This window comes from Pelophylax lessonae (assembly GCF_965119305.1).
Source record: "Pelophylax lessonae genome assembly, chromosome: 6".
NCBI classification, from domain to species: Eukaryota; Metazoa; Chordata; class Amphibia; order Anura; family Ranidae; genus Pelophylax; species Pelophylax lessonae.
In genome coordinates this window covers 304,037,467-304,062,472 of record NC_138773.1, presented here as the reverse complement: position 1 = coordinate 304,062,472, position 25,006 = coordinate 304,037,467, and the positions used below count along the sequence as shown (strand labels likewise).

The 25,006-nt window shown below is 44.8% G+C and overlaps 1 protein-coding gene across 1 annotated transcript in view; it reads left to right on the top strand.

The window, feature by feature from the left end:
* Positions 1–25,006, top strand: part of LOC309558749 (sterol 26-hydroxylase, mitochondrial-like) — a gene marked incomplete at its 3' end in the record, with an annotated part of 95,537 nt that overhangs the window by 35,396 nt on the left and 35,135 nt on the right. The window contains exons 7-8 of the mRNA XM_082261796.1: positions 6,954–7,154; positions 11,612–11,729. Coding sequence (XP_082117922.1) covers positions 6,954–7,154; positions 11,612–11,729 — 319 coding nt within the window. The remainder of the gene's footprint in view (positions 1–6,953; positions 7,155–11,611; positions 11,730–25,006) is intronic.

Sequence of the window (25,006 nt, the reverse complement as noted above, 5' to 3'; positions counted from 1 at the left end):
CCTGGAGCTGCAGCTCCAATAGCCCCTACGTTAATCTGGCCCTGTCCATCCCCACTCCGGGCCTTTGGGGGGTTGTGTAGCTAGCGCACCCACTAGGAGAGGTACACAAATACGAATATATTGTTTCAAGTTGTTTCCGGGATGTAGGTACCTTGGTTTACTTATGTTACATGTATATCACAGCTAGACATTAATAACGCATTAGTGCCATATATGTTAGAGGCTTAAATACACCTAACAAAAGACATAAAGGTATCTAAAGAATTGCATCATTATTGGGCTGGAGTAGTTTGTCTACAGGAAACACATATCACACATGCCTCAGGGATTAAATTGTCATTTCTCCTTTTTCCTATGTGGTTCTATGGTGACTGGGTTTCGAGCCACTCACGGAGAGTGGCAATTGGATTTGATAGGAGCACTGCGTTAAGAAGCAGCTGGCAGATCCCGAGGGGAGGTTTATGTTCATCAAGGGAAGACTATTTGACATGGAGTTTACCTTTGCAAACATTTACTCCTCTATTAGAGAGCCAAATAGGTTCCTGAGGAAAATTCTAAAGAAATTGATGGTATTTAAGGAGGGGAGGCTTATTGTAGCGGCAGACATTAATATGGGATTGGACCCGCATCTGGATTCATCAACGGGGTTTTCCGGCCTCCCACTACAAAGGCAGAATGAAACTAGGAGATTACTGGGGGAGTATCAGTTGGTGGATGTTTGGAGGATTAGACACCTAGAATTTACAGATTATATTTGTTACTCCTCAGTATATGGGTCTTATTCAAGTATTGATTATATCTTAATAAAGCATCAACTACTAGCCTCCCTTAACCACTTGCCAACCGCCGCACGACTATTTACTGCGGCGGTCAGCCCCTCACAGGCAAAGCGAAGTAGTACTACGTCGCTAGCCTGTGAGGGTCTAGGGAGCGCGCGCCACCGGAGGCGCGCTCCCGCGCGGTCACGGAGCCCCCCCCCCGCGCGTGTGACCGGCGGACCCGATGTCCGCCGGTCACTCGCGATCGTCGGTGCAGAGGGAGAAAGGCAGGCGGCTAATGTAAACAAGCCGCCTGTCATTCTCCCCTGTGTAGGAATAGTGATCATACGGTTCTACTATGTAGGACCGTTGATCACTGTTCCTACACCTCAAGCCACAGCCAATCACAGTTAGAATCACGCCCCTAGGGACACATATAACCCCTCCCTCTCAAAAAAAGTTAACCCCTTCACTGCCAGTGTAATTTTACAGTAACAGTGCCTATTTATAGCACTGATTACTGTAGTAATGTCACTGGTAAAAAATGTCAAAAATGTCAGTCAAGGGTCCAATCTGTCCGCCGCAATGTCGCAGTAGCGAAAAAAAAAAAAAACAACAAAAACGACAAAAACCTTTCCCTTTGTTAGTAAACGCGATAACTTGCGCAAACCAATCAAAATACGCTTTTTGCGATTTTTTTTTTTTTACCAAACATATGTAGCATAAAACAAATTGGCCAAAAATGTTAAAAAATTTTGATTTTTACATTTTTTTGGGGGGGAATTTCATATAAAAAAAATGTGAAAAATATTGTTATTTTTGCAAAATTGACGCTTTTTTTTTGTTTATAGCGCATGATCAAAAAATCGCACAGGTGATCAAATACCACCAAAAGAAAGCTCTGTTTGTGGGAAAAAAAGGACGTCAAATTCACTTAGGTACAGCGTTGCACGACCGCGCAATCGTCCATTAAACTCACGCAGTGCCCAATCGCAAAATAGGCCCTGGTCAGGAAGGGGGTAAAATCTTCCGGGGCTTAAGTGGTTAAGGATGCGACAATAAAGCCCATTACACTCTCTGATTATGCCCCAGTGATAGTCCGGTTAGATTTACTCATTCAGGATTCTAAGATAGTCGAGAAGGTGGAGAAGAAGCTGGAGAGTTTTTTTGCTATTAATGACACACCAGAGATTTCACGGGCTACCCTGTGGGAATTGCATAAGGCCTACATAAGGGGAATTATAATAGGCATTGAGACACAAAGTAAGAGGGAAAAGGTGAGGATGAACCATCTTTGTATGCAGGGAGATTCACACGTTGGAACAACAGACTAGACCCAAAGGTATCCCAGAGAAGCGAGAGCTAATTGAGAAGAGAGGAACTGGCGGCACTTGTGGAACAGGAGACAAAAAGTGCATTTCATACAGTCATAAAAGAATAATACCAATGGGGAAATAAACCTGGAAAATGGCTGGCAAAAGCAGTAAGGGAGAAAAAAAATGCATCCTTTATTCCCAAAATCAAAAACGAGAAAGGGGAAACAGTGCACTCATCCCCAGATATCGCTCAGGTATTCCACTCATACTAAATTCAGCTTTATAATGTTAGACAGAGAGAGGTAGGGAGGGAGAGAGGGAAGGAAGATCTGGCTGTGAGGGCTTGATCTCCCAAGGTTGCCCAGGGAGGAGTTAGAAGATTTAGAGGCCCCGATTACACATGAAGCGGTGGAGAGAGGAATAAAGAATATGGCCCTGGGGAAGAGCCCGGGTCTTGATGGGTACCCGATTCTGTACAATAAAAGGATCCAAAAAATTCTAGTTCCCAAACTATGCGAATATTTCAACATACTGGGAAAAGTGGAGAATTTAAGAGAGGAATCTTTGCTCGCCTACATAACTCTTATTTTGAAGGAGGGGAAAGACCCGACAACCAACAAGTTATAGACCAATGTCCCTTTTAAATGCAGATATAAAAATCTTTGCAAATATAATAGCAGGGAGATTAACCTTTACTGCTAAAATGGATACATAATGATCAGGTGGGCTTTGTGTCTGGCCGGGAGGGGAGGGACAATTGCCTCAAGTCATTCCTCTTGATCCACGAAGCGAAAAAGAAGAGGATCCGGCCGTATTACTGTCAGTAGATGCCAAAAATACCTGCGACAGGGTTGATTGGGGCTTCATGCCAGAAACTTTGAGACATCTAGGTTAAGGTGACCAGATTTTTTAAAATGAAATCCGGGGACATATATTTTTGTTTTTTTACTGGTAACGGCGGCAATCAGCAAATTATAGCGGGACTGCGATATTGCAGCGGACTAATTGGACACTAAATGACACTTTTTTGGGACCAGTGACGCTAATACAGTGATCAGTGATAAAAATATGCACTGTCACTGTACTAATGACACTGGCTGGGAAGGGGTTAACATTTAGGGCAATCAAGGGGTTAAATGAGTGCCTAGCCAGTGTTTTCTCACTGTGGGGGAAGTGCTTATACTAGGGGAAGGCATAGATCCCTGTAGCTGCTTTGCAGGAACACATAATTAATGTCTTCCATACTGACAGACCGCCGTTCTGCCTGTGTACAGAATGATCGGCGGGTACTGGCAGACATCGAGTGCGCCAGACCCGCTGATCGGCTCCAATACCTGGAAATGCAGGATCACACACACACATTATGTGTATATATATATATATATATACACTGTATATATATATATATATATATATACACACACACATGATCCATCGCAGCGCGGCCGCCCTGTAGCAGTAAATCTGCTATGGGGCGGTTGGCAACTGGTGAAGATCATCAGCAGATGATTATACCAAGTATAAGTTTGCACCATCTGGGAGCCGTACCTCAGACGGGTCCCTACAAGTATATGTTTGCACCGTACTAACCTACCAGGACCTTGTACCCCGCTTGCTGCCATGACAAAGAACCACCCCAAAAGAAGAAAGCCTCTGTTAAAATAAAAAACAAGGGCGGTGGACCGCAAAACCCAAAGTCAGAAAAAACAAGAAAATGGAAGGGAGGGTGGGAAATATTCTCCAATGCAGCTTTCGTCGACTGAAGACTTCTTGAGTCCCCTAGCTTGACCTCTTTCTGTAGTCCCACACCTTCCTGGCCAAAACACCAATTGAAAGTCCCACAACTTATATTTTCTATGGTACTGGGCTGAAAACCCCTCCTTGTCCCAAACCCCTTTAACCCCTGTCATGCCGGCCCTCCGTCCATGTCTCTTCTCTCCTTTTCTCCGGGCCTCTCTGACATTTCAGCCTAATTTTCCCTTTGTATGGAGTAGAAAGGAATTGGGATACTTCAGAATTAAATTAACCCCATCTCTAACGACTCTGTATAAGGCCAATTATGTCCCAATGCTGAATAAGGTGAAGGAACAGTTGAACTCCCTGAGACATAGACCTCTTTCATGGATGGGTAGAATTAATGCAGTAAAAACGAATATTCTCCTAAGCTTATATATATATTTCGAATGGTCCCAATTACCCTTCCCTAGGTCTATTTCAGGAAGCTAAGAGCAATGGTAATAAAATACATATGGGCTTATAAATACCCCAAAATTTCCTATGCAGTACTAGAAAAGGGAAAAGGGTCGGAGGGGGGGGGGGGGGGGAGCCACGCCCGATTTTAAAAAATATTACCAGGTAATCTCTATAGCATGAATAGCTGATTGGATACATAATAAGGAAGGTAAGAGTTGGGCGGAAATTGAATGCGCACAAAGCAGGGTAGATTTGGGAAAGATGGTTTGGGTTTCACAGGCACATCGAGAGTATACTGACTAGGAACCCGTTAAGCAGTGCTTTAAGTGGGCTGGTATGCACTGGTACTCAGTACCGCCACTTCCAAATATGGCTCTTGAGCATACCGCCACCTCTCTGTGCGCCTTAGCAAACCAGTACGCTCATTTTGGACATCTGCGCCCTCAATTGCCCCCCCAAGAATATTTCCCACTCCAGAGCCAGACCAGTCACCACCAGTGAGTCCCCATGCTCCGGAGTCCCAGCCCAGGCCAGGGGGGGGGGGGATGTTCTGTGGGGACCCTGATGTGGGCTGGGGGGGCGAAAAAATTTATAGGCTATAATAGAGTACCGGCACCTCTTTTGGGCCACTTAAAGCACTGCCGTTAAGGATATGGGATAGCTTGTGTAGATTTTTTCACTGCGATTTATAATGCACCCCTGATTTTATTATTAGACACGAATTATTTTAAACCAGGGAAAGAGGATTACTTATACTTTGTTAGATGGGCAATAAATGAGCTAGATGTAATGGTGGGAAATAGATTATGCACATTTTCTGAAATAACACAAAAATGGGGGAATACGCCACTTGATAAATGGAGATATACACAATTGCAGCACTTTGTGCACTCCCTACTGCAGCCTTTGTGGAGGAGAGATAATATGAGACCAATGGAGAAACTGTTCAGTTCTTCCGCAAGTATTAGGCATAGCATATCAAAAATATATAAGATTTTGCTAAGGGAAATAGAGCCTTTATACCCGCCATATTTAGGGAAATGGAACAGGAACTAGGACCCCTTCGAGATAATGAAAAGAGTAAGAAAGTTTTGAGATTAGCTTGTTATTCATTGGTTGATATGACAACAGAGATGTGCTACAAGCTTTTTGCTAGGTGGTATCTCACCCTGCAGAGAGCTCAGAGGTTTGATGCAGCGATATCCCAAACATGTTGGAGGGGATGCGAAGGCCCAGGGACCTTTGCGCATCTGTGGTGGGAGTGCACAAAAATACACATTTTTTGGGAAGGGATTATCGGGACAATCTGCCAGATTACAGGAAAATGTATCCGGGTGGAACCTTGGAGTTGCTTGTTTCACAACACGGAGAAAAGGGTGATGGTATATAAGAATACTCTAGTGTCCCATCTACTGAACGCAGCTAAAAGCTTGATACCGACACTTTGGCGATCGCCAGAAACCCAGAGTAGAGGGAATGGGCCGTAAGGGTGGACTGGGTGAGATCCATGGATGAAACAATGTCCGAAGCAGAGGACTCCCTTGAGAAATATCTAGATGTCTGGGGGGGGGGGGGGGGGCTGAAGTTTAAAAAAGCAGAGAGCTACATGAAGATGCTGGGTGTTTGAGGCTAATAACTGAGACAGCTTAGGCAGCAGAACCACCTGGGCCTAGAGGACAGAAATAAGGGCAGGCAGGGCTGGCCCTAGACATTGTGCTGCCTGGGTCCAAGAATGAAATGCTACCCCCCCCCCCCCATAAAAAAAAAATCACACCCAACAAAAGGCCCCCACGTCCATTATTTGATAAAAATATAAAATTTAGAAAATATTATATATATTCTTCCATAACTCATGGGACTGATCCACCAAACACCTCCTGTCACTCCTGTATCTGCCGAGCCCACCGCTCTAGAAGATCCAGCCTGCCCTGCCTGAGATGGAGTGCGCTGATGTCTGACGTCATTGCACACACCACGATCACACGACGCTCCGCTTCCTCATACTCATCATTTTGTACTACGGGCGGCAGTACGAGATGGGAAATGTCGCCCGTAACCCGCCGCAAACTGATGACCCACAAAACTGCTGGAAAAAAAATATTGGGAGTCAATTTGCTGACCCTCTCCAAGTGGTGCCTGGGTCCAATGGACCCAGCGGGGCCCATGGTAGGGCCAGCCCCGAGGGCAGGAGATATGAAGTGTAACAGTAGGAGCCTGATGAGGAGTGTGGGTAGAAGAGAACAGAATAGGAGAGGACCTGGGTAATTCTTTTGATTTTGTTTTTTTCTGGGTGGTAGGGGGGTGGGAGGAAGGAAATTGGTTATTATTATAGGAAGTTTATATGTTATGCTTATATATGACTGTTAATTTTGTGTAATGTCTTGAGATTTTATGTTAATTGAAATCTGAATAAAATAATAATATACAAAAAAAAATTCCCATGAGTTAGAAGAGACTATCAAGGGGTTTAACTTTCCAGTATCCACCAATCACTGAAATATCACTTTTGGGTGGACAAAGCTTAACCACAAATTTACCAAAATTTAAAAAAAGTTGAGTTTAGGCACATTCTCCTACCTCTCTATTCAACCACATTTATCATTCATTCAGCAGAATCAGCTGTCTAGAACCCCGCTGGTTATTGAATTTCCATCCTGTCAAATATTTTATGTATCTCTTCCCACAGACTCTGTTTGTTCTGAATCATTATGGCATCTCCAGAGACGAGGACTACTTTCAGAACGCGGACAAGTTCCTGCCTCAGAGATGGCTGCGCGATGGCGGGATGAATCACCATCCATTCAGCTCCATTCCATTTGGCTATGGAATTCGGGCCTGTGTTGGGAGACGTATTGCGGAGCTTGAGATGCACCTGGCTTTGGCTCGGGTGAGAAAATAATAATAATAATTAAGTGGGAAAAAGGTAGTCTCTGAAAAATACCTGTTCAAGTACACCTAGCATCAGATAAGTCTGTTCATATTTGCCACTAAAGACATATGGGGCTAGTAGAGTAGACTGGTTGTGTCTGGTGTTAATACTTTTGAGTAACTGACCCAAAATAATTATGCTCAAAATTAGTGCTTTATAATGCTGAAATTACAAGCCAACACAATTCAGGAGCTACCCCTTCATCAGAGCTATACAGTGCCTTGGGAAAGTATTCGGCCCCCTTGAACTTTGCGACCTTTTGCCACATTTCAGGCTTCAAACATAAAGATATAAAACTGTAATTTTTTTGTGAAGAATCAACAACAAGTGGGACACAATCATGAAATGGAACAAAATTTATTGGATATTTCAAACTTTGTTAACAAATAAAAAACTGAAAAATTGGGCGTGCAAAATTATTCAGCCCCTTTACTTTCAGTACAGCAAACTCTCTCCAGAAGTTCAGTGAGGATCTCTGAATGATCCAATGTTGACCTAAATGACTAATGATGATAAATAGAATCCACCTGTGTGTAATCAAGTCTCAGTATAAATGCACCTGCACTGTGATAGTCTCAGAGGTCCGTTTAAAGCGCAGAGAGCATCATGAAGAACAAGGAACACACCAGGCAGGTCCGAGATACTGTTGTGGAGAAGTTTAAAGCCGGATTTGGATACAAAAAGGTTTCCCAAGCTTTAAACAAATTCCCAAGGAGCACTGTGCAAGCGATAATATTGAAATGGAAGGAGTATCAGACCACTGCAAATCTACGAAGACCTGGCCGTCCCTCTAAACTTTCAGCTCATACAAGGAGAAGACTGATCAGAGATGCAGCCAAGAGGCCCATGATCACTCTGGATGAACTGCAGAGATCTACAGCTGAGGTGGGAGACTCTGTCCATAGGACAACAATCAGTCGTATACTGCACAAATCTGGCCTTTATGGAAGAGTGGCAAGAAGAAAGTCATTTCTTAAAGATATCCATAAAAAGTGTCGTTTAAAGTTTGCCACAAGCCACCTGGGAGACACCAAACATGTGGAAGAAGGTGCTCTGGTCAGATGAAACCAAAATCTAACTTTTTGGCAACAATGCAAAACGTTATGTTTGGCGTAAAAGCAACACAGCTCATCACCCTGAACACACCATCCCCACTGTCAAACATGGTGGTGGCAGCATCATGGTTTGGGCCTGCTTTTCTTCAGCAGGGACAGGGAAGAAGGGACCACCGGAGGATGTTCCTGCTTTACGTCCAGGCCACTTTTTGCAACTTGGCACTGTGCGACTTTAACTGACAATTGCGCGGTCATGCAACGCTGTACCCAAACAAAATTTACGTCCTTTTTTCCCCACAAACAGAGCTTTCTTTTGGTGGTATTTGATCATCTCTGCGCTTTTCATTTTTAGCGATATTAATAAAAAAAAAGCGACAATTTTGAGAAAACAACAATATTTTTCCACTTTGATAGTTAAAAAATATCCAATATATTCAATTTTTGTCATATATTTAGGCCAAAATGCATTTAGCTACATGTCTTTGACAAAAAAATTCTCAATGAGCGTATTTTTAACCGCTTTAAGACCAGAAGATTTTACCCCATTCCTGATCAGGCCATATTTTGCGATTTGGCACTGCGTTATTTTAACGGACAATTGCGCGGTCGTGCGACGCTGTACCCAAATTAAATTGCACTAATATTTTTCACATTTTGTTATATGAAATTCCCCCCCAAAAAAATTTAAAAATCAAAATGTATTATTTTAGGCCAATTTGTTTTCTGCTACATATGTTTGGTAAAAAAAAATCGCAATAAGCGTATTTTGATTGGTTTGCGCAAAGGTTATCGTAGCTACTAACTACGGGAAATTTATGTCATTTTTATTGTTTTTTTTTTTTAACGAGTAATGGCGGGGGTTCTTTTTTGCGGGACTGCGACATTGCGGCGGACAGATCGGACCCCTAACTGACACTTTTGGGGGTACCAGTGACATTACTACAGTAATTAGTGCTAACAATATGCACTGTTACTGTAATAATGACACTGGCAGGGAAGGGGTTAAGTTTATTGCTGATCAAGGGGTTACCTGTATGCCTGGTACTTACTGACGTGTGTGTGGGGAGGGGATTGAGTGACACAGATCGCAGGTTCATGCTGAATCCTGTAATCTGTGACTGCCTGTCACATAGGAGATCCGCCCCCTTTGTTTACACAAGCGGGCGGATCTCCTCACTCGATCCACGACGATCGGGGAAGAGCGGCGGTGATCACCGCTTCTCCTTCCCTGGCCCGACTCCCGCTGTGTCTGAATACAGCGGGAGCAAGCCTCCGGCGGCGCGCGCGCGCCGCCCACAATAGGGGGGGGTCGCTGGACGATAACGAGCCACTTTTCCGCAGTACGCTCCATGTGAGCAGTCGGCAAGTGGTTAAAATTGATGGGAAGATGGATGGAGCCAAATACAGGACCATTCTGGAAGAAAACCTAATGGAGTCTGCAAAAGACCTGAGACTGGGACGGAGATTTGTCTTCCAACAAGACAATGATCCAAAACATAAAGCAAAATCTACAATGGAATGGTTCACAAATAAACATATCCAGGTGTTAGAATGGCCAAGTCAAAGTCCAGACCTGAATCCAATCGAGAATCCGTGGAAAGAACTGAAAACTGCTGTTCACAAACGCTCTCCATCCAACCTCACTGAGCTCGAGCTGTTTTGTAAGGAGGAATGGGCAAAAATTTCAGTCTCTCGATGTGCAAAACTGATAGAGACATACCCCAAGCGACTTACAGCTGTAATCGCAGCAAAAGGTGGCGCTACAAAGTATTAACTTAAGGGGGCTGAATAATTTTGCACGCCACATTTTTCAGTTTTTTATTTGTTAAAAATGTTTGAAATATCCAAAAAATTTAGTTCCATTTCATGATTGTGTCCCACTTGTTGTGGATTCTTCACAAAAAATTACAGTTTTATATCTTTATGTATGAAGCCTGAAATGTGGCAAAAGGTCGAAAAGTTCAAGGGGGGCAAATACTTTTGCAATGCACTGTATATATATGTATATATATATATATATATATATATATACACTCACTGGCCACTTTTTTAGGTACACCTTGCTAGTACCGGGTTGGGCCCCCTTTTGCCTTCAGAACTGCCTTCATTCTTTGTGGCATAGATTCAACAAAGTGTTGGAAGAAACCAAAATTCCCTCTAATGGGACTTTAAAGGGCGAAGAAGTAGAAGACATAGATGTTAATGGTAGAAGAAAAAAAATATAGGTGAATAAAATTGTAAATTGTATTATGCAAGAACCTTAAAAACTTCAAACATGGGACACAAAAGAGTGCTACAAACAATTAAAAACAACATAGCGGTTTGAACATAGTGGTACAGACAATGGCATTCATAACAGCTCACACAACGGACAGCTGAGACCCAATGCGTTTCAAGATATGGGATCTTTCTCTTCGTCAGGGGTCAACAGAATGTGCTTAATACATACAAGTCTATAAGGTGAAAATACTCAAATTAGTTTGATATTTATAGATAGAATATGTATACCTTCAAAATAAGGAGAAAGATATATGACAATCCCCTACATAATTATAATATTTGTAAGGCAAACAGGTCATTAGAGTATTTATAAAGTTAATACACACCTTTGAATGACATGAACACTTTAATCCATTTAACCGCATACATTAAAAACATAGAAAACGTGAGTATTTCTCCAGCTGCCAGTCTTATGCCCTGTACACACTATCAGATTATCTGAAGACTTTTGTCTGCAGACTTACCTTTTCTATGTAGTGCAAGGGCCTGCCGGATTGCATACAAATTGAAAGTGTTTAGGTTTGACCTCATATTATATGGTTTTGGTAAGTCTGCAGACAAAAGTCTTCAGATAATCTGATAGTGTGTACAGGGCATTAGTCCTTAGAGTTCAATATTGGGTTGGCCCACACTTTGCAACTATAACAGCTTCAGCTTTTCTGGGAAGGCTGTCCACAAGGTTTTGGAGTGCGTGGAGGGGGGGGAGATTGTACTGTAAGAAGACAGAGATCCATGTTACTGCTTAGCAGAAACACAGGATCTCTGTCTTCTCCTGTCACAGAACAGCGATCTGAACCGCTGTTCTGTCTGCCTCGGGAACGGCTGGCAGGTCCCGGCGGACATTGGGTCTGCTGGACCTGCTGATTGGCTCCCGCTGTGATTGGACACATGCGCGCCCCAGACAGGAAGAGCAAAATCATGTACAGGTATGTGATTTTGCGCAGAGAGGCTGGCCCGCTGCAGTAAATGTAGGTGGGGAAGTCCAGAAGGGGTTAAGCAGCCAAGTCGCTGAACATTTACACATGCGCAATGGTGAATCCAGTTATTGTAGGCTAATTTCTTTCTCGTGGAATTTTGCAGATCATCAGGAAGTTTGAGACCAGATATAACCCCCAGGGGGGAGAAGTGAAGCCAATTTATAGAATCGTGTTGGTACCAAGTTCACCCGTCAATCTGGAGCTCTTGGAGAGACCGACCAGCTAGACTCCAGATTCCCCTGCCATGGATGTGGGAAGAGCTTAATCATGTGATACCCATGATGGACATCCTATAGTGAAAACTAAGCTGAGATTAATGCCCCGTACACACGCGTCGATAGTTGGCCGTGAATTTTCGGCCAACGTCCGATCGGCTGATTTTCGGCTTGTTAGTATGATGCTTTCGACAACCGACTCCGACTTTTCGGCCGAATAAAATCTGGTGTGCAGGCTATAAAATTTTTGTTGGCCGTCAAAACACAAAGGCCGATTTTCCGTCAGTCAGTACGGATTTCGGCACACAAAAATCTGATGAGCAAGACTGGGCATGCTCAGAGAAGAAAAAACACACGGAAAGTAAACCAGCACATGACATCACTTCTGAAGTTGATTTTTGTTGGCCGAGAAAATTCGTGTGCAGTCTAGAGCACATTCCAACCAACACAACAACACTGGACAAAAGACGGGCGATCGGTCGGCCGATAATCGTTGCGTGTGTACGAGGCATAACTTTCTTTCATAGATAACAAATAAGGAACAGGTTTGCATAACTGTATGGGGATAAGAGCGGGCCCTGCTTGACCTATGGGACCGTTGGGAGTTGCTGTTGAGTTTCCAACATCTAAGAATATAGACGATAGACAAGGTTTTTCTACTCTTAAAAATGATAATGTATTTTATTGTGAATTCTTAGTTGTGAGAACATATCAATCACAGAAGAATTTAATATAATTTAGAATAATATGAGGAAGATGTAATCAGACTTAATTCTTATCTAATGGATAACACACGTTAAAGAGATATTCAGGACAAAGTACCAGAGGGCATTGAGGGAAATTTGACATTTTCGCAAGATGCATTGGACTCAACAGGGAAGGTAAATTTAAGGTGGTTATGTTTTTTTCAAAGGTTTAAAGTTTTAGTAACCCACTGAAAATGTTTTATTCATCTTGGACTGTTTCTTTCAGTGGGTTACTAAAACTTTATTCATCTTGGACTGTTTTTTTTTTTTTGGAAAAAACAGCCCCTCATTAGCCTAATTATTTTGATTTTTTTTCCAGAAGAAAACAACAAACGCAAATAATGTAAAAAATAAAAAATAAAAACTCCAGACAAATGCAAATAGCATTTTTTTGAAACCTGCTTAACTACCCTAAATATACCCTTCAAAAACACAATCTTTGAAGAAAGCGAGAAAAAAAAAGTGGTAAGAAGCTCAGTGAAATTGCGTTGAAATTGTGAGTCAATTTTGCTCTCTCACCCCTTAGATTTTCTATTGGTCAATCAATTTATTCATCAATTAAATGAACAAGGGTTTGATGGGTTGAGAAGGCTGGGTCAAGCTTAATTTTTCTAGAAAAGTCAATACATTTGAATATACATTCAGCTACCTATATCTCTGGATCTGCTGATCCTCATGAAATGCAGAGATGTATAGTAACTAAGTAGAATTACTTCACTACTGTACTTAAGTACCGAAATGCGGTATCTGTACTTTCCTGGAGTAGAATTTTTTTCTCCTACTTCCACTTTTACTTCACTACATTTTTTCGATGATTTCAATACTTCTATTCTATTTTTTTTTTGTGCTGCATAGTTACTCAATACAATTATAAAAATGACCACTGCCAGAACAGTAGATGGCAGGTTTCATGAAGTTCGAAAAAATGTGTATAATGTCATGTGTAAATCAGCGCATACGAAAATAAATGCTACTGTATGTATAAATAAAATGGTTTACATATCTGCTGTTAAGGGGAAAGAGAACCTCCCCCACCCAAGGAGAGTCACAAGCGTACATAGGTGTCCTTTTATGAAACGGAGATGAGCAGTGATCCTGCTGATCACAGCTCATTTCCGATCATTCTCAGTTTATGAAACAGAAATGATCGGGGGAGAACATGTTCTCCGCTGATCAGCTCTTCACACAGGAATCTGTCATTGACAGACACAGAAACAGCCAGGCTATGAAGCTGCGATCCCCGCACTTCACTGGCGATCTGTGCCAGAATTCACACTCCCGGGTTCACCAGCCTGGAGCTTGTGAAGCGGGGAGTGAAGACAGAATCGGGGGAGAACTGAGGGGGAAAAAGGAAGATTATGGACTTCCTTCTTCCTCGTTCAGACCCCCCAACACAGTAATCATGTCCCCCTGCCATATTTATGTATATATATACATGTATATATATACACACATACATGTAGATATATATTTAATGTGTATATATATATATACAATGTATGTGTGTGTGTATTCAGTGTATATATATATATATATTTATGTAAGGGGACTATTATTTATTAACCTCATGTACTCAGCAGTGATAATTTATCACTGCTTGTTAAAGCACGCCAGGGATTTTCATACTACAGTAATCTCGCTTTGTCTCACGAGATTACAGACGCCCCATTGACTTCTACACAGATCTCCGAGAAAACCGTTCTCCTCTGATCACCCTGGGCGAACTGAAGTTCTCCGATTCATAAAAAGGGTGCCAGAGGAGATTATTTTCCCCGGAGAACTGTAGAGAAGCCAACAGAGAAAAAAATTCACCCGTTCATAAAAGTACACCTTAGACCTTTTTTCTGGTAAGAGGCTGATTTTGCTTTTTTCACTGGAAGTTGAGAGCACAGGTTTTGCAGTTTTGTTTCACTGGAAGAGTCTATTTGGATATTATTTTGCACTTACCTTCATCTGCCGGGTAAGGGGAAAATCCACAAGGTGGGAGGAGTCTGCAGCTATTATTTGGAATAGCACCTGTTTGATTCCTGCACCTTTGAAAATATATTCATCTTGTTTTGTCACATATATATGGCATTATGGCATTATATATATGGACTTTTTATTGACTTTGATTTCATACACTCTTCCTTTATTTCATTATTGGAATATATTGTTGTATATCACATTGGTTTATAGATGATTTTGCGCACCAATAAGCCGTGGAGAAAAAAAAAACACGCAGGGAAGAAAAGGAGGGATGCTTTAAAGGGGAAAGGGAGGGACATACTTTATCTGTTTTTGTTTACAAAAAGTTACAGCCAAAGGAATTGTGATTGTCCTTTAGGTTAATCATTTGAAATAATAAAAAACAATATGATGTTCAAACTTTTGACTTCTTTCTTTAATAACTACATAACACAGTACTTGTACTTTTACTTTCAGTACTTGAGTAGCAAATTTTTTTTAAAAACTACTGGTACTTTTACTTTCAGTACTTGAGTAGCAAAATTAAAAAAAAAAACTACTTGCAATACTTAAGTACAAAAAATGTTGAATACTTTAGTACTTCTACTCAAGTCACTTTTTGATCGAGCACTTCCACTTCTACTCAAATCACTTTTTGATCGAGCACTTGTACTTTTACACAAGTATGGGTTTCGAATACTTTATACAAGTGTGATGAAATGTGCTTTCGTTCTCATTCATTAAGGGATCCTGTAGGCCAGTCCAGGATAACACCTCCCACTACCAGCATGCCTCATTGTTTTGCTAGTATCCAAGGAGGAGGAACATTTTTTCTTCAGCTCTGCTGCTGTAAAGAGTAACTAAATATTTTGCTAGCAATTTTTCCCTCAATTTTCTATGAACCTCTGCAGTAAGTTTCCCTCTGACTTGCACATATACGGCATTGATGTCCTTAGCCTGCCTTTTGGAGTACCACATCCAGATTCTGCTGGACTGGACATTTTGGGGATAGCCCCGAAGTCCCCTTTGGGCAGTGGATTCAACATAGGGTGCTTTCAAGACTCCGCTCTCCTAAAAGTTGGCCGAAGAGCATTTTCCAGTTCCAAATCTGCCAACATTGTCTCTTAAGACTCACTTAGTGGGTAGACCAATAGGGTCGAGCACAAGGAGCTACCTAATTTTTAATGGGCGCCATTACTCTCTGTTTCCTGATGGATGACGTGCCTTTTTCCAACCATACAGCATCAAGAAAGCTGTTGCTCCTGCTTGTGAAGAGCCGCGTAAAACTTTAGTCCTCCACCTGTTCTTGCTGCCCGGCTACAATGATTTTGGTGATCTCCAGCCATCTGACCCTCAATTGCTGCCAGCTGTCCTGGATTGATTCATGAGTACTTGATGCCTTGCCTCTTACCCTGAGCCCTGGTCTTGATGTCTGCAGCCTGGAGTCATGCTGTCCAGTGTTGTTTGACTCTCCCATTCTTGAAGTCCTCTTTTGCCGTGTTGGCAGGGCCGGTGCTTCCACTAGGCAGCCGCCTAGGGCGCATTGCCACCTAGGGGCGCAGCCAGGAGTCGGCACTCTCTCTCCATCATGAATGATTATTGTGAGCGGAGGGGAGAGGTGGCGGTAGGGGAGGAAGAAGGGACAGAGAAAAATGCCAGGTGTCTTGGGCAGTGGCGGAACTATCAGGCCCTGGCTTTCCACCACTGTTGGAGGGGCCCCAAGAGGCAGGAATGGAGCCCACCAGAGTGCTGCCTGCATGATGAGTGCTGCATGGGGTTAAGGCCGTTCAGCTGGAGCTGAACGGCCTTAATCCCAGGCAGGAAGTGACTCTCTGCACTGAGCTGGTAGGCAGCCATTCATTTCCCTGGGTTGGTATTAAGCAGGGAGTGGAGGAGAGCTGAACCTGAGCAGAAGCTCGGCACTGGAGGGTGGAACCTTTACTGGGGCCGAAGTGACGAGGCACCGGAATGGTCTGAGGAGGTTGGTGATGAAGGACATGCGGAGCTCTCTGACTGCTGCTTTTCTCTCCACCAGGAGCCGGTTAGAGCTGTGGTGAGCACTGTGGTCCAGGAGAGGAGCGTCCTGGGAGAAGGAATCAGCAGGATCACTGTGAAGGAGGGCAGAGTGGGGGCCACTCTCTTCATACCGCCCAGTTAGTGTCCCCAGAACAGGGGATCGGGGTCTCTGGTATGAAAGGGAATCGGGGTCACCAGGTGTGCCATGGGGAATCAGAGTCACCAGGTGTGACATGGAGGATAGGGGGCACCGGGTGTAACAGGAGTTCGGGGTCACCAGGTGTGCCATGGGGGATTGGGGTCCCCAAGTGTGACACGGAGGAACATCAGGGTCCCCAGGTGTGACGAGGAACATCAGGGTCCCCAACTGTGACATGGAAAAACATCAGGGTCTGACATAGAGGAACATTGGGGTCACTGAGTATGACAGCATGACATGGAGGAACACAGGGGGCCCTGGGTGTGACATGGAGGAACATCAGGGTCAGTGGGTATGACAGCATGACATGGAGGAATATTGGGGTCCAAGGGTGTGACATAGAAAAACATCAAAGTCCCTGGGTGTGACACAGAGGGACATTAGGGTCCCCGAGTGTGACATGGAGGAATATGGGGGGGGTCACTGGGTATGAAAGCATAACATGGAGGAACCATCGGATCAGGGTCACTGGGTATGACATAGAGGAGTTTTTAACCCCTTCCCTTTTTTTGGGGGGGGGGGGCGCAAGTAGCTGGACTTGCCTAGGGCGTAAAATAGTCTAGCACCGGCCCTGCGTGTTGGGTGTGGCTGGGCATTTTGCCTAAAGTTTTTACCAAGACACACAAGACTGCATGATCCAAATTACCCAGTTATATGCTAACTATGATCACAGAGGCAACAAACCTCCTCCCAAGTCCTTTCCATTTGATTCTATATCCGATTTACACACAGCCTTAGCAGCTTCTGAGCCACTGGCTGCAGCAACTGTCTAAATCTGAGTGGCTGAAATCCTGAACAGAAGAGCTTAGCCCTGAGAAGTCGTAGTCTATTCCTATTACTGCTTGACACATGAGCTTACCCCTCAGAGCTCTGAGGAAGGGGGCCTGACCCCCGAAACGCGTTAGCGTTCCTGACTGAAGGACTTGTTCCAGTTCACACATGGTGGATTCTTGTAACATGTTTTTATCTCTGCGTCTGTGAGTATGCATTTGGCATTTTTTAATTAAACAATTTGCAACATTGACCACGGGTAATGCACTAGGTGTTTGCGCCTCCTCTTCTTTTCTTTTCCATGTACCCGTTTTGGAGTTCCCTGCCTGAGGAGAGCAGCACGCCAGTCTTCCCATTCGGAGTGAGCGCTGGGCTGAATTTTTGTACTTATGTTAATTTTTGTTTAATGCTTAATGGCTGGCTTGCTGGCACCCTGTGGTGGGTGGGTGGCTGGCTGGCACCCTGTGGTGGGTGGCTGGCTGGCACCCTGTGGTGAGTGGCTGGCTTGATGGCACCCTGTGGTGGGTGGCTGGCACCCTGTGGTGGATGGCTGGCACCCTGTCGTGGGTGGGTTGCTGGCACCCTGAGGTGGGTGGCTGGCTGGCACCATGTGATAGGTGGGTGGCTGGCTGGTACAGGGCCTGGGGGTGGCTGGCTGGTACAGTGCCTGTGGCTAGCTGGTAAAGGGCCTGTGGGTGGCTGGCTGTCTGGCACCCTGTCTGTGGGTGGCTGGCTGTCTGGCACCCTGTGGTGGGTGGCTGGCTGTCTGGCACCCTGTGGTGGGTGGGTGGCTGGCTGGTTGGCACTCTGTGGTGGGTGGGTGGTTGGCACAGGGGCTTTGGGTGGCTGGCACAGGGCCTGTGGGTGGCTGGCTGGCTGGTACAGTGCCTGTGGCTGGCTGGTACAGGGCCTGTGGGTGGCTTGCTGGGTGGTGCAGGGCCTGTGGCTGGCTGACTGGTACAGGGCCGGTGGATGTGGGTGGCTGGCTGGCACCGGGCTGCTGTGGGTGTATGGCTGTGACTAGTCCTGACTCCAGACGAGGCTGTCCAAGGCAAGGGAGGCTGCCTAAGAAAGCAGAATGACGTCACAAAAATATTGGCAATATCGGCCAGTTCCGGGGCCGAAACCGATATATCTGGGAAAGTGCATATTGGCCCCTGATATATCGGCCTTGCCGATAATCGGTCTATCCCTACTGGGTTGGGTCCTGTACATGTCCAAGGCCAGAGTTTTCCTTCCCCTGAAGAGGCTTCAGGCTTCTCAGGTCCAATCTTCTCAGTAATCCAGAAACAAAAAGAGTGAAGCTAAGCACCCTGCTCCTGCGCTCAGAACCAGATCCTCAGGCTGTTTCAATCTTGGAACCCACACTTGGCATCCCAGATGGCTAAGCCTTGCTGCCCTCTACGACCAGGGTGGTCGAATACACTGTAAAAACAAACACAAAGAAAGGGCGCACCAGCCTAGCGCATTATCCTCAGCGGGCTTTTTAATAATAAAGGTTAAAATCAACTACTCACAAACATGCGTGGTAGAACAGCATATCAATTCCAAAAGACAGCTTCAAATGAAAAGTCCAATGTCTCCTGTAGATGGAGGGCTGACGCGTTTCGAGGCCGTGCTTCTTCCTCAGAGCCTGAGGGCCATGACCAAGACCACAACTTAAATAGAGTGGCCAGGCCCCACATGACCCTCCAGATTGTGGGAAGAGATACCGCCCTTAAGGGCGTGGCTGCATAGTTAATTACCCAAATAGAAACAAAAACAAAGCACAGCGATACAATACAATACAATACAGTGTCTTCTATAGGTGTACCACTACAGCTCTATACATTATGAACCTAATCATTTGTAATAGATACACAGTACTAGTTGTAAATATGACCATGCATATAAGTACATGTACTTATATGCATGGTCATATTTACAACTAGTAATACGTGATAACTTTTGCGCAAACCAATCAAAATACGCTTATTGGGATTTTTTTTTACCAAAAATATGTGGCAGAAAACAAATTGGCCTAAAATGATGAAAAATTTTGATTTTAAATTTTTTTTTTAATTGGGAATGTTATATAGCAGAAAGTGAAAAATATTGTTTTTTTTTTTTTCAGAATTGTCGCTCTTTTTTTTTGTTTATAGCGCAAAAAAAAAAAAAATTGCACAGGTGATCAAATACCACCAAAAGAAAGCTCTATTTGTGGGGAAAAAGGACATCGATTGTATTTGGGTACAGCGTCGCACAATTGTCAATTAAAGTAACGCAGTGCCTAATTGCAAAAACATGGCCTGGTCATTAAGGGGGAAATTCTTCCGGTCCAGAAGAGATCTTTGCTAGTTATAGATGCCTTCTGTGCAGTAAGAAACACTTGCTTAGCTGCATAGGCGTGCGCAGCCGGTTGCATTAGGGTGTGCAACCAAAAGCTCAAACACACATGCATTAGGCTGGATTCATACTGCTGCACGAAGCGGCTCACAGCAGGGCTCCGGTGTGTCCCTGTTCACAGTTTCAGGCCTGATTTCAGTCTGAATTCGGATCTGAAACGGACCAGAGGACGCACAGGACTCCTGTGCAATTTGCACCGGAGCCACTCCCGAGGCTTGTAAACCGGCTCCATAGGGAGCCGGTCGCAATCTCCTGAAATGCGAATTGGATGCGGGGAAATCTGCATCCAATTTGCAATAGTGTGAACCCAGTCTTTCTCTGCAGCCTCAGCTTCACGGGACAGCAAATGGATGGGAAGTGCTCTGTGCTCAGCGGCTTCCTGTTCATTCACAAACTGAAGCATAGTAAACATAGTTTACAATGCTTCAGTTAGGAATGAACACAGTGGGTGAGTGTTCACTGTGTTCATTTAGAAATAGAAGGTTTTGGTAAATGATATACACACCAATCAGCCATAACATTATGACCACCCATCTAATATTGAGTATGGCCCCCTTTTGGTAAAACAGCCCTGACCCATTGAGGCATGGACACCAAAGTAACACATGAATGGAAGAGATATATATATATATATATATATATATATATATATATATATATATATATATATAGCACCCTCCTAGGTAGGTGCTAGGAAAAAGCATTGATTGCTCCTTCTGCTTATCAAGGGAGCCTGATCTATTAGGTTGCCTGTTGCATGTCTCCAGGTGCGATTCACTGGGTCTGAGGGAGTGTCCCCACTGTATCCAATAAGGGAGCATGTTGGACAGTGGAGGAAACCCAGCCAGTAACACATTGGCTTTTGTGGGAGTCCCAGTGGGAGGGCATTCTTGCAATGTATCCTGGGATTGCAGATAAAAGCTGGGGGGACATGTGACAGGACGTCTTTGGCGGGAAGCAGAGTCCCAGGATGAGGTAGACGGCTGGTTTCTCCTCCTGCTGTGTATGAGGAAGGTGGTCTTGGACAGTTGGCCTAGTGAACCAGGTGTGGAGCTGAGCTTCAGAGGATCCAGTGTAGCTGATGGTGGAGCTGCTGGCAGAGTCTTCCGGGAAAAACAGTGTCCGTGAGTACCAGGGAACTTGCCAAAGGGTCTGGCCCAGGAAGGGGGACCACTCCAGAGAAGTCAGGGGATCAAGGAGCTAGCTCATACAGAGAGAAGCACAGTAAAGGGGGTGCCATGTAGCACCCTGAAAAATAGGGATAAAGGGGGTTGCCTAGTTGGGCCCTGAAGAGCGATTCAACCGAGAAATACAAGTCCATTAAATTCTTTCTTCACTGCTAGTGACAAGGTGAAGCAGCGGCCTTGCCGCACTCAGTTATCTCTAGACGTCCCAGCAAGTTGTGCATAGTTTATTCAAGGTGGAGTATCCCACTCATCCCTTCTCCTACCCCTAGACTGTTTCTGGACTGAGCTAAGCACTTTGAAAATGCTAAACCATGATGTTGTTGCTATGGGTAACCCAGGGGAATCCGTAACCAGCAGCTCCCAAGGAAGTAGTGCTATAAATATATAATATATATATATATATATACACAGTATGCAAAGTGCTGCATAAATTGATGTTGCTATATAAATACCTGAAATAAATAATTCTCTATTACAGTATCTCACAAAAGTGAGTACACCCCTCACATTTTTGTAAATATTTTATTATATATTTTCATGTGACAACACTGAAGAAATGACACTTTGCTACAATGTAAAGTAGTGAGTGTACAGCTTGTATAACAGTGTAAATTTACTGTCCCCTCAAAATAACTCAACACACAGCCATTAATGTCTAAACCGCTGGCAACAAAAGTGAGTACACCCCTAAGTGAAAATGTCCACATTGGGCCCAATTTGCCATTTTCCCTCTCCGGTGTCATGTGACTCGTTAGTGTTACAAGGTCTCAGGTGTGAATGGAGAGCAGGTGTGTTAAATGTGTTGTTATCTCCAGGGTCGCCATCGGGGGGGGGGGGGGGTACAGGCCAGAGGTGGGGGACTTGAGTCACATGACTTGACTTAAGTCAGACTTAAGTCACCAGTTTGAGGACTTGAGACTTGCTTGACTAAAATTAATAAAAGACTTGACTTGACTTTGACTTGAGACATATGACTTGAAATTAATTTACTTTTTTAAGTTATTAAATATTTGCATTTTCTCAAGATGTGTTAAAGCAAAATTAATGTGCCTGTTATGTTGCTGACACCACAGTCACTTAAAACACCTCGGTGTGTTCTGATTTTTAGGACGCTGGCTGTTTAACAATGGAAATACTTAACATGTTTTTAGTGACTGTGGTGTTGATGACCGGACGAAGGATTTTGAGCTGTTTGGGCATTCAAAGTGTTTCTTTAATATGCCAAGAAAAAAGCACTAAGCAGTTTTGATAATGTTGAAAATAAAACAAAACCTTTCCTGACCGCTGACTTTTAACTGATTTAAAGGTGAAAATTGGGGTAGATCAGTATTTTGACTTGATTTGTGACTTGACCAAAATAAATGACTTGACTTGACTTGCTTGACTTCTAGCAGGGACTCGACTTGACTTGCTTGCTTTTCGCCACGGTAACTTGGGACTTGCTTGAGACTTGAAGGTTAAGACTTGAGACTTGCCTGTGACTTGCACATGTGTGACTTACTCCCATGTCTGGTACAGGCAATACACTTGTAAGGGCCTCGAGCGTCCCAAAGGACCCGGCTGGCCAGCCTGCTGCACCCCCCTACAGCACCATATGAAATTAAACTGTTGGCACTGCAGGCAGCTGCTGGCCCGCACGGCGTCCGCAATAGAGAAAGGGAATCATACAAGCCGCTGACGCCACCTGATTCCTTTCACCTCCGCAGGCAATCCAGGCCCGCACTCACTCTGCTTCCTTCCCTACTGAGGCGGAGCCTGCTGCCGCTAGGTTAGTTAGTAATCTGATTGGGTGGGACTCGTGTGGGGGTGTGGTCAGTGGTGGAAGTGGACCCACCCAGAGAGCAGTGTGGACGGTAAGTCACCTTTAGTGTGTGTGCAGCGGCATGCTGCTGTGCCGCCTGTGCTGTAGATTGGACTCATCTTTTTAAATCTCAGATGGGACACCTGAAGTTGACAAGCTGGCATGATGGAGTTGCATTGTGAAAATAGATGAGGATGATTCTGGGTGGAGGTGAAAGTTACATTGTGGAGAGCCTCTTCACTGTGTAACTCATCACAAAATTTGTTAAAAAAAATATATATGTAGCACTGCCCCCTAGAGGACTGCTGAGAATTGCACTTTCTGGATTCCCCTGGGTTACCCTTAGCAACGGATAGCAGACAAATAGCATTGAAAGTCCTTGGCTCAGTCAATAATTAATCCAGGGGATGTTGGTTTTTGGTGTTTTTATTTAGAACTGGGATAGGAGAAGGGATGAGTGGGATACTCCAACTTATAAACTATGAACAATTGTGAGGACAACTAGCTGTAGTGTGCGGCAAGGCCGCTGCTTCACCCTGCCACTGAAGTGAAGATAGATAATGTGTTCCCGTTTGAATCACTCTTCAGGGTTCTAACTTGGCACCCCCTTTCTCACTTGCTGAGTGCGCTGACATCTGTCCACTGACCCTCCACTGGAGTGGTCCCCCTTCCTGGGCAGACCCCCCGGCAAGCTTCCCGGTACTCACGGACACTTTTTTTCCCAAGGTTGCTCTGCCTCCAACTCTACTAGTCAGTTTTCCTGGACCTCCTGGCTCAGCACCACACTCCTGGTCCACAAGGCCAACCGCCTGTGACCACCTTCCACTGCAGCAGAAGGAGAGACAATTGTTACCCTCCTTCTGGGACCTGGCTTCCTGCCCAAAGACACCCTGTCACATGTGCCCTTGGCTTTTAGAACATATACCTGGATGCACCACTGTTTGTGCCAACCCACTGGGATAGTTACACAAGCCCTATTGGATACAGTGGGGACACTCCTTCAGCCCAGGTGGATCCCACATAGACACATGTAACAGGCAAAACTACAAGTCAGTCTCCTCTGATAAGCAATGGAGACACTAGGCTCCATTCGGGGGATCGATCCGCCGATCCCCCGCTGAGCAGGAGGATGACAGCGTTCGGAGACACAGCTGTCAGGTCCCCATGCATCTCTATGGGGGAATCGAATGGGAATGGACCAACTGTCCGTTCTCATCCGATCCGCTGGATGGATGGAAAATAGGGTTTCCATCCGTCCAGATTTGATGGATCGGATGCCAGCGGACATGTCTCCGCTGACATCCGATGCCCCATAGAGATGCATGGGGTGACCGTTCAGATTCGCCAAAAAAACGGACAGACGGATCTGAACGGTCTGAATGTGTGAAAGGGGCCTAAGAGGGCTCTATTGGCTCCACATCCAATGGGTTGTACAGCGACTGATATCACTTGGGGCGGTCTATTCCATCTCTCAGAGTCTGAGGACTATGGTTTCAAAATACTTTCCTTTTACATATGCAGCACCCTCCTAGATAGGTGCTAGGAAAAAGCATTTATTTTGCTCCAATCTGCTTATCAGGGGAGCCTGGTCTGTTAGTCATGTCTGTTGCATGTGTCCAGGTGTGAGTCATTTGGTCTGGGGGAGTGTCTCCACTGTATCCAATAGGGGAGCCTGTTGGACAGTGGAGGAAACCCAGCTAATGACACATCAGCTTTTGTGGCTGTCCCAGTGGGAGGGCACCACCGCAGTGCATCCTGGGATTGGTCATAAAGGCTGAGGGCACATGTGACAGGGGGTCTTTGGTGGGAAGCAGAGTCCCAGGAGGAGGGTGACGGCTGTCTCTCCTCCTGCTGTCTGAGGAAGGTGGTCACTGGCAGTCGGCCTGGTGAGCCAGGTGTGGAGCTGGGCCTAAAGGATCCTGGAAAGCTGACGGTGGAGCTGCGGGCAGAGTCATCTGGAAAAGCAGTGTCCGTGAGTACCAGGGGGCTTGCCAAGGGGTATGCCCAGGAAGGGGGACCACTCCAGAGAAGTCAGAGGATAGAAGGGCAGCTCACACAGTTAGCAAGAGTAAAGGGGGGGCCAAGTATAACCCTGAAGAGTAAAGGGGGTACCAAGCGGGGCCCTGAAGAGTAATTCACTATACAGTTCACTTATCTAGTACTTCACTACAGTGTCAAGGTGAAGCAATGGCGGCTGGTGCATTGGGGGGGGGGTCCGGCCCCCTAATCTA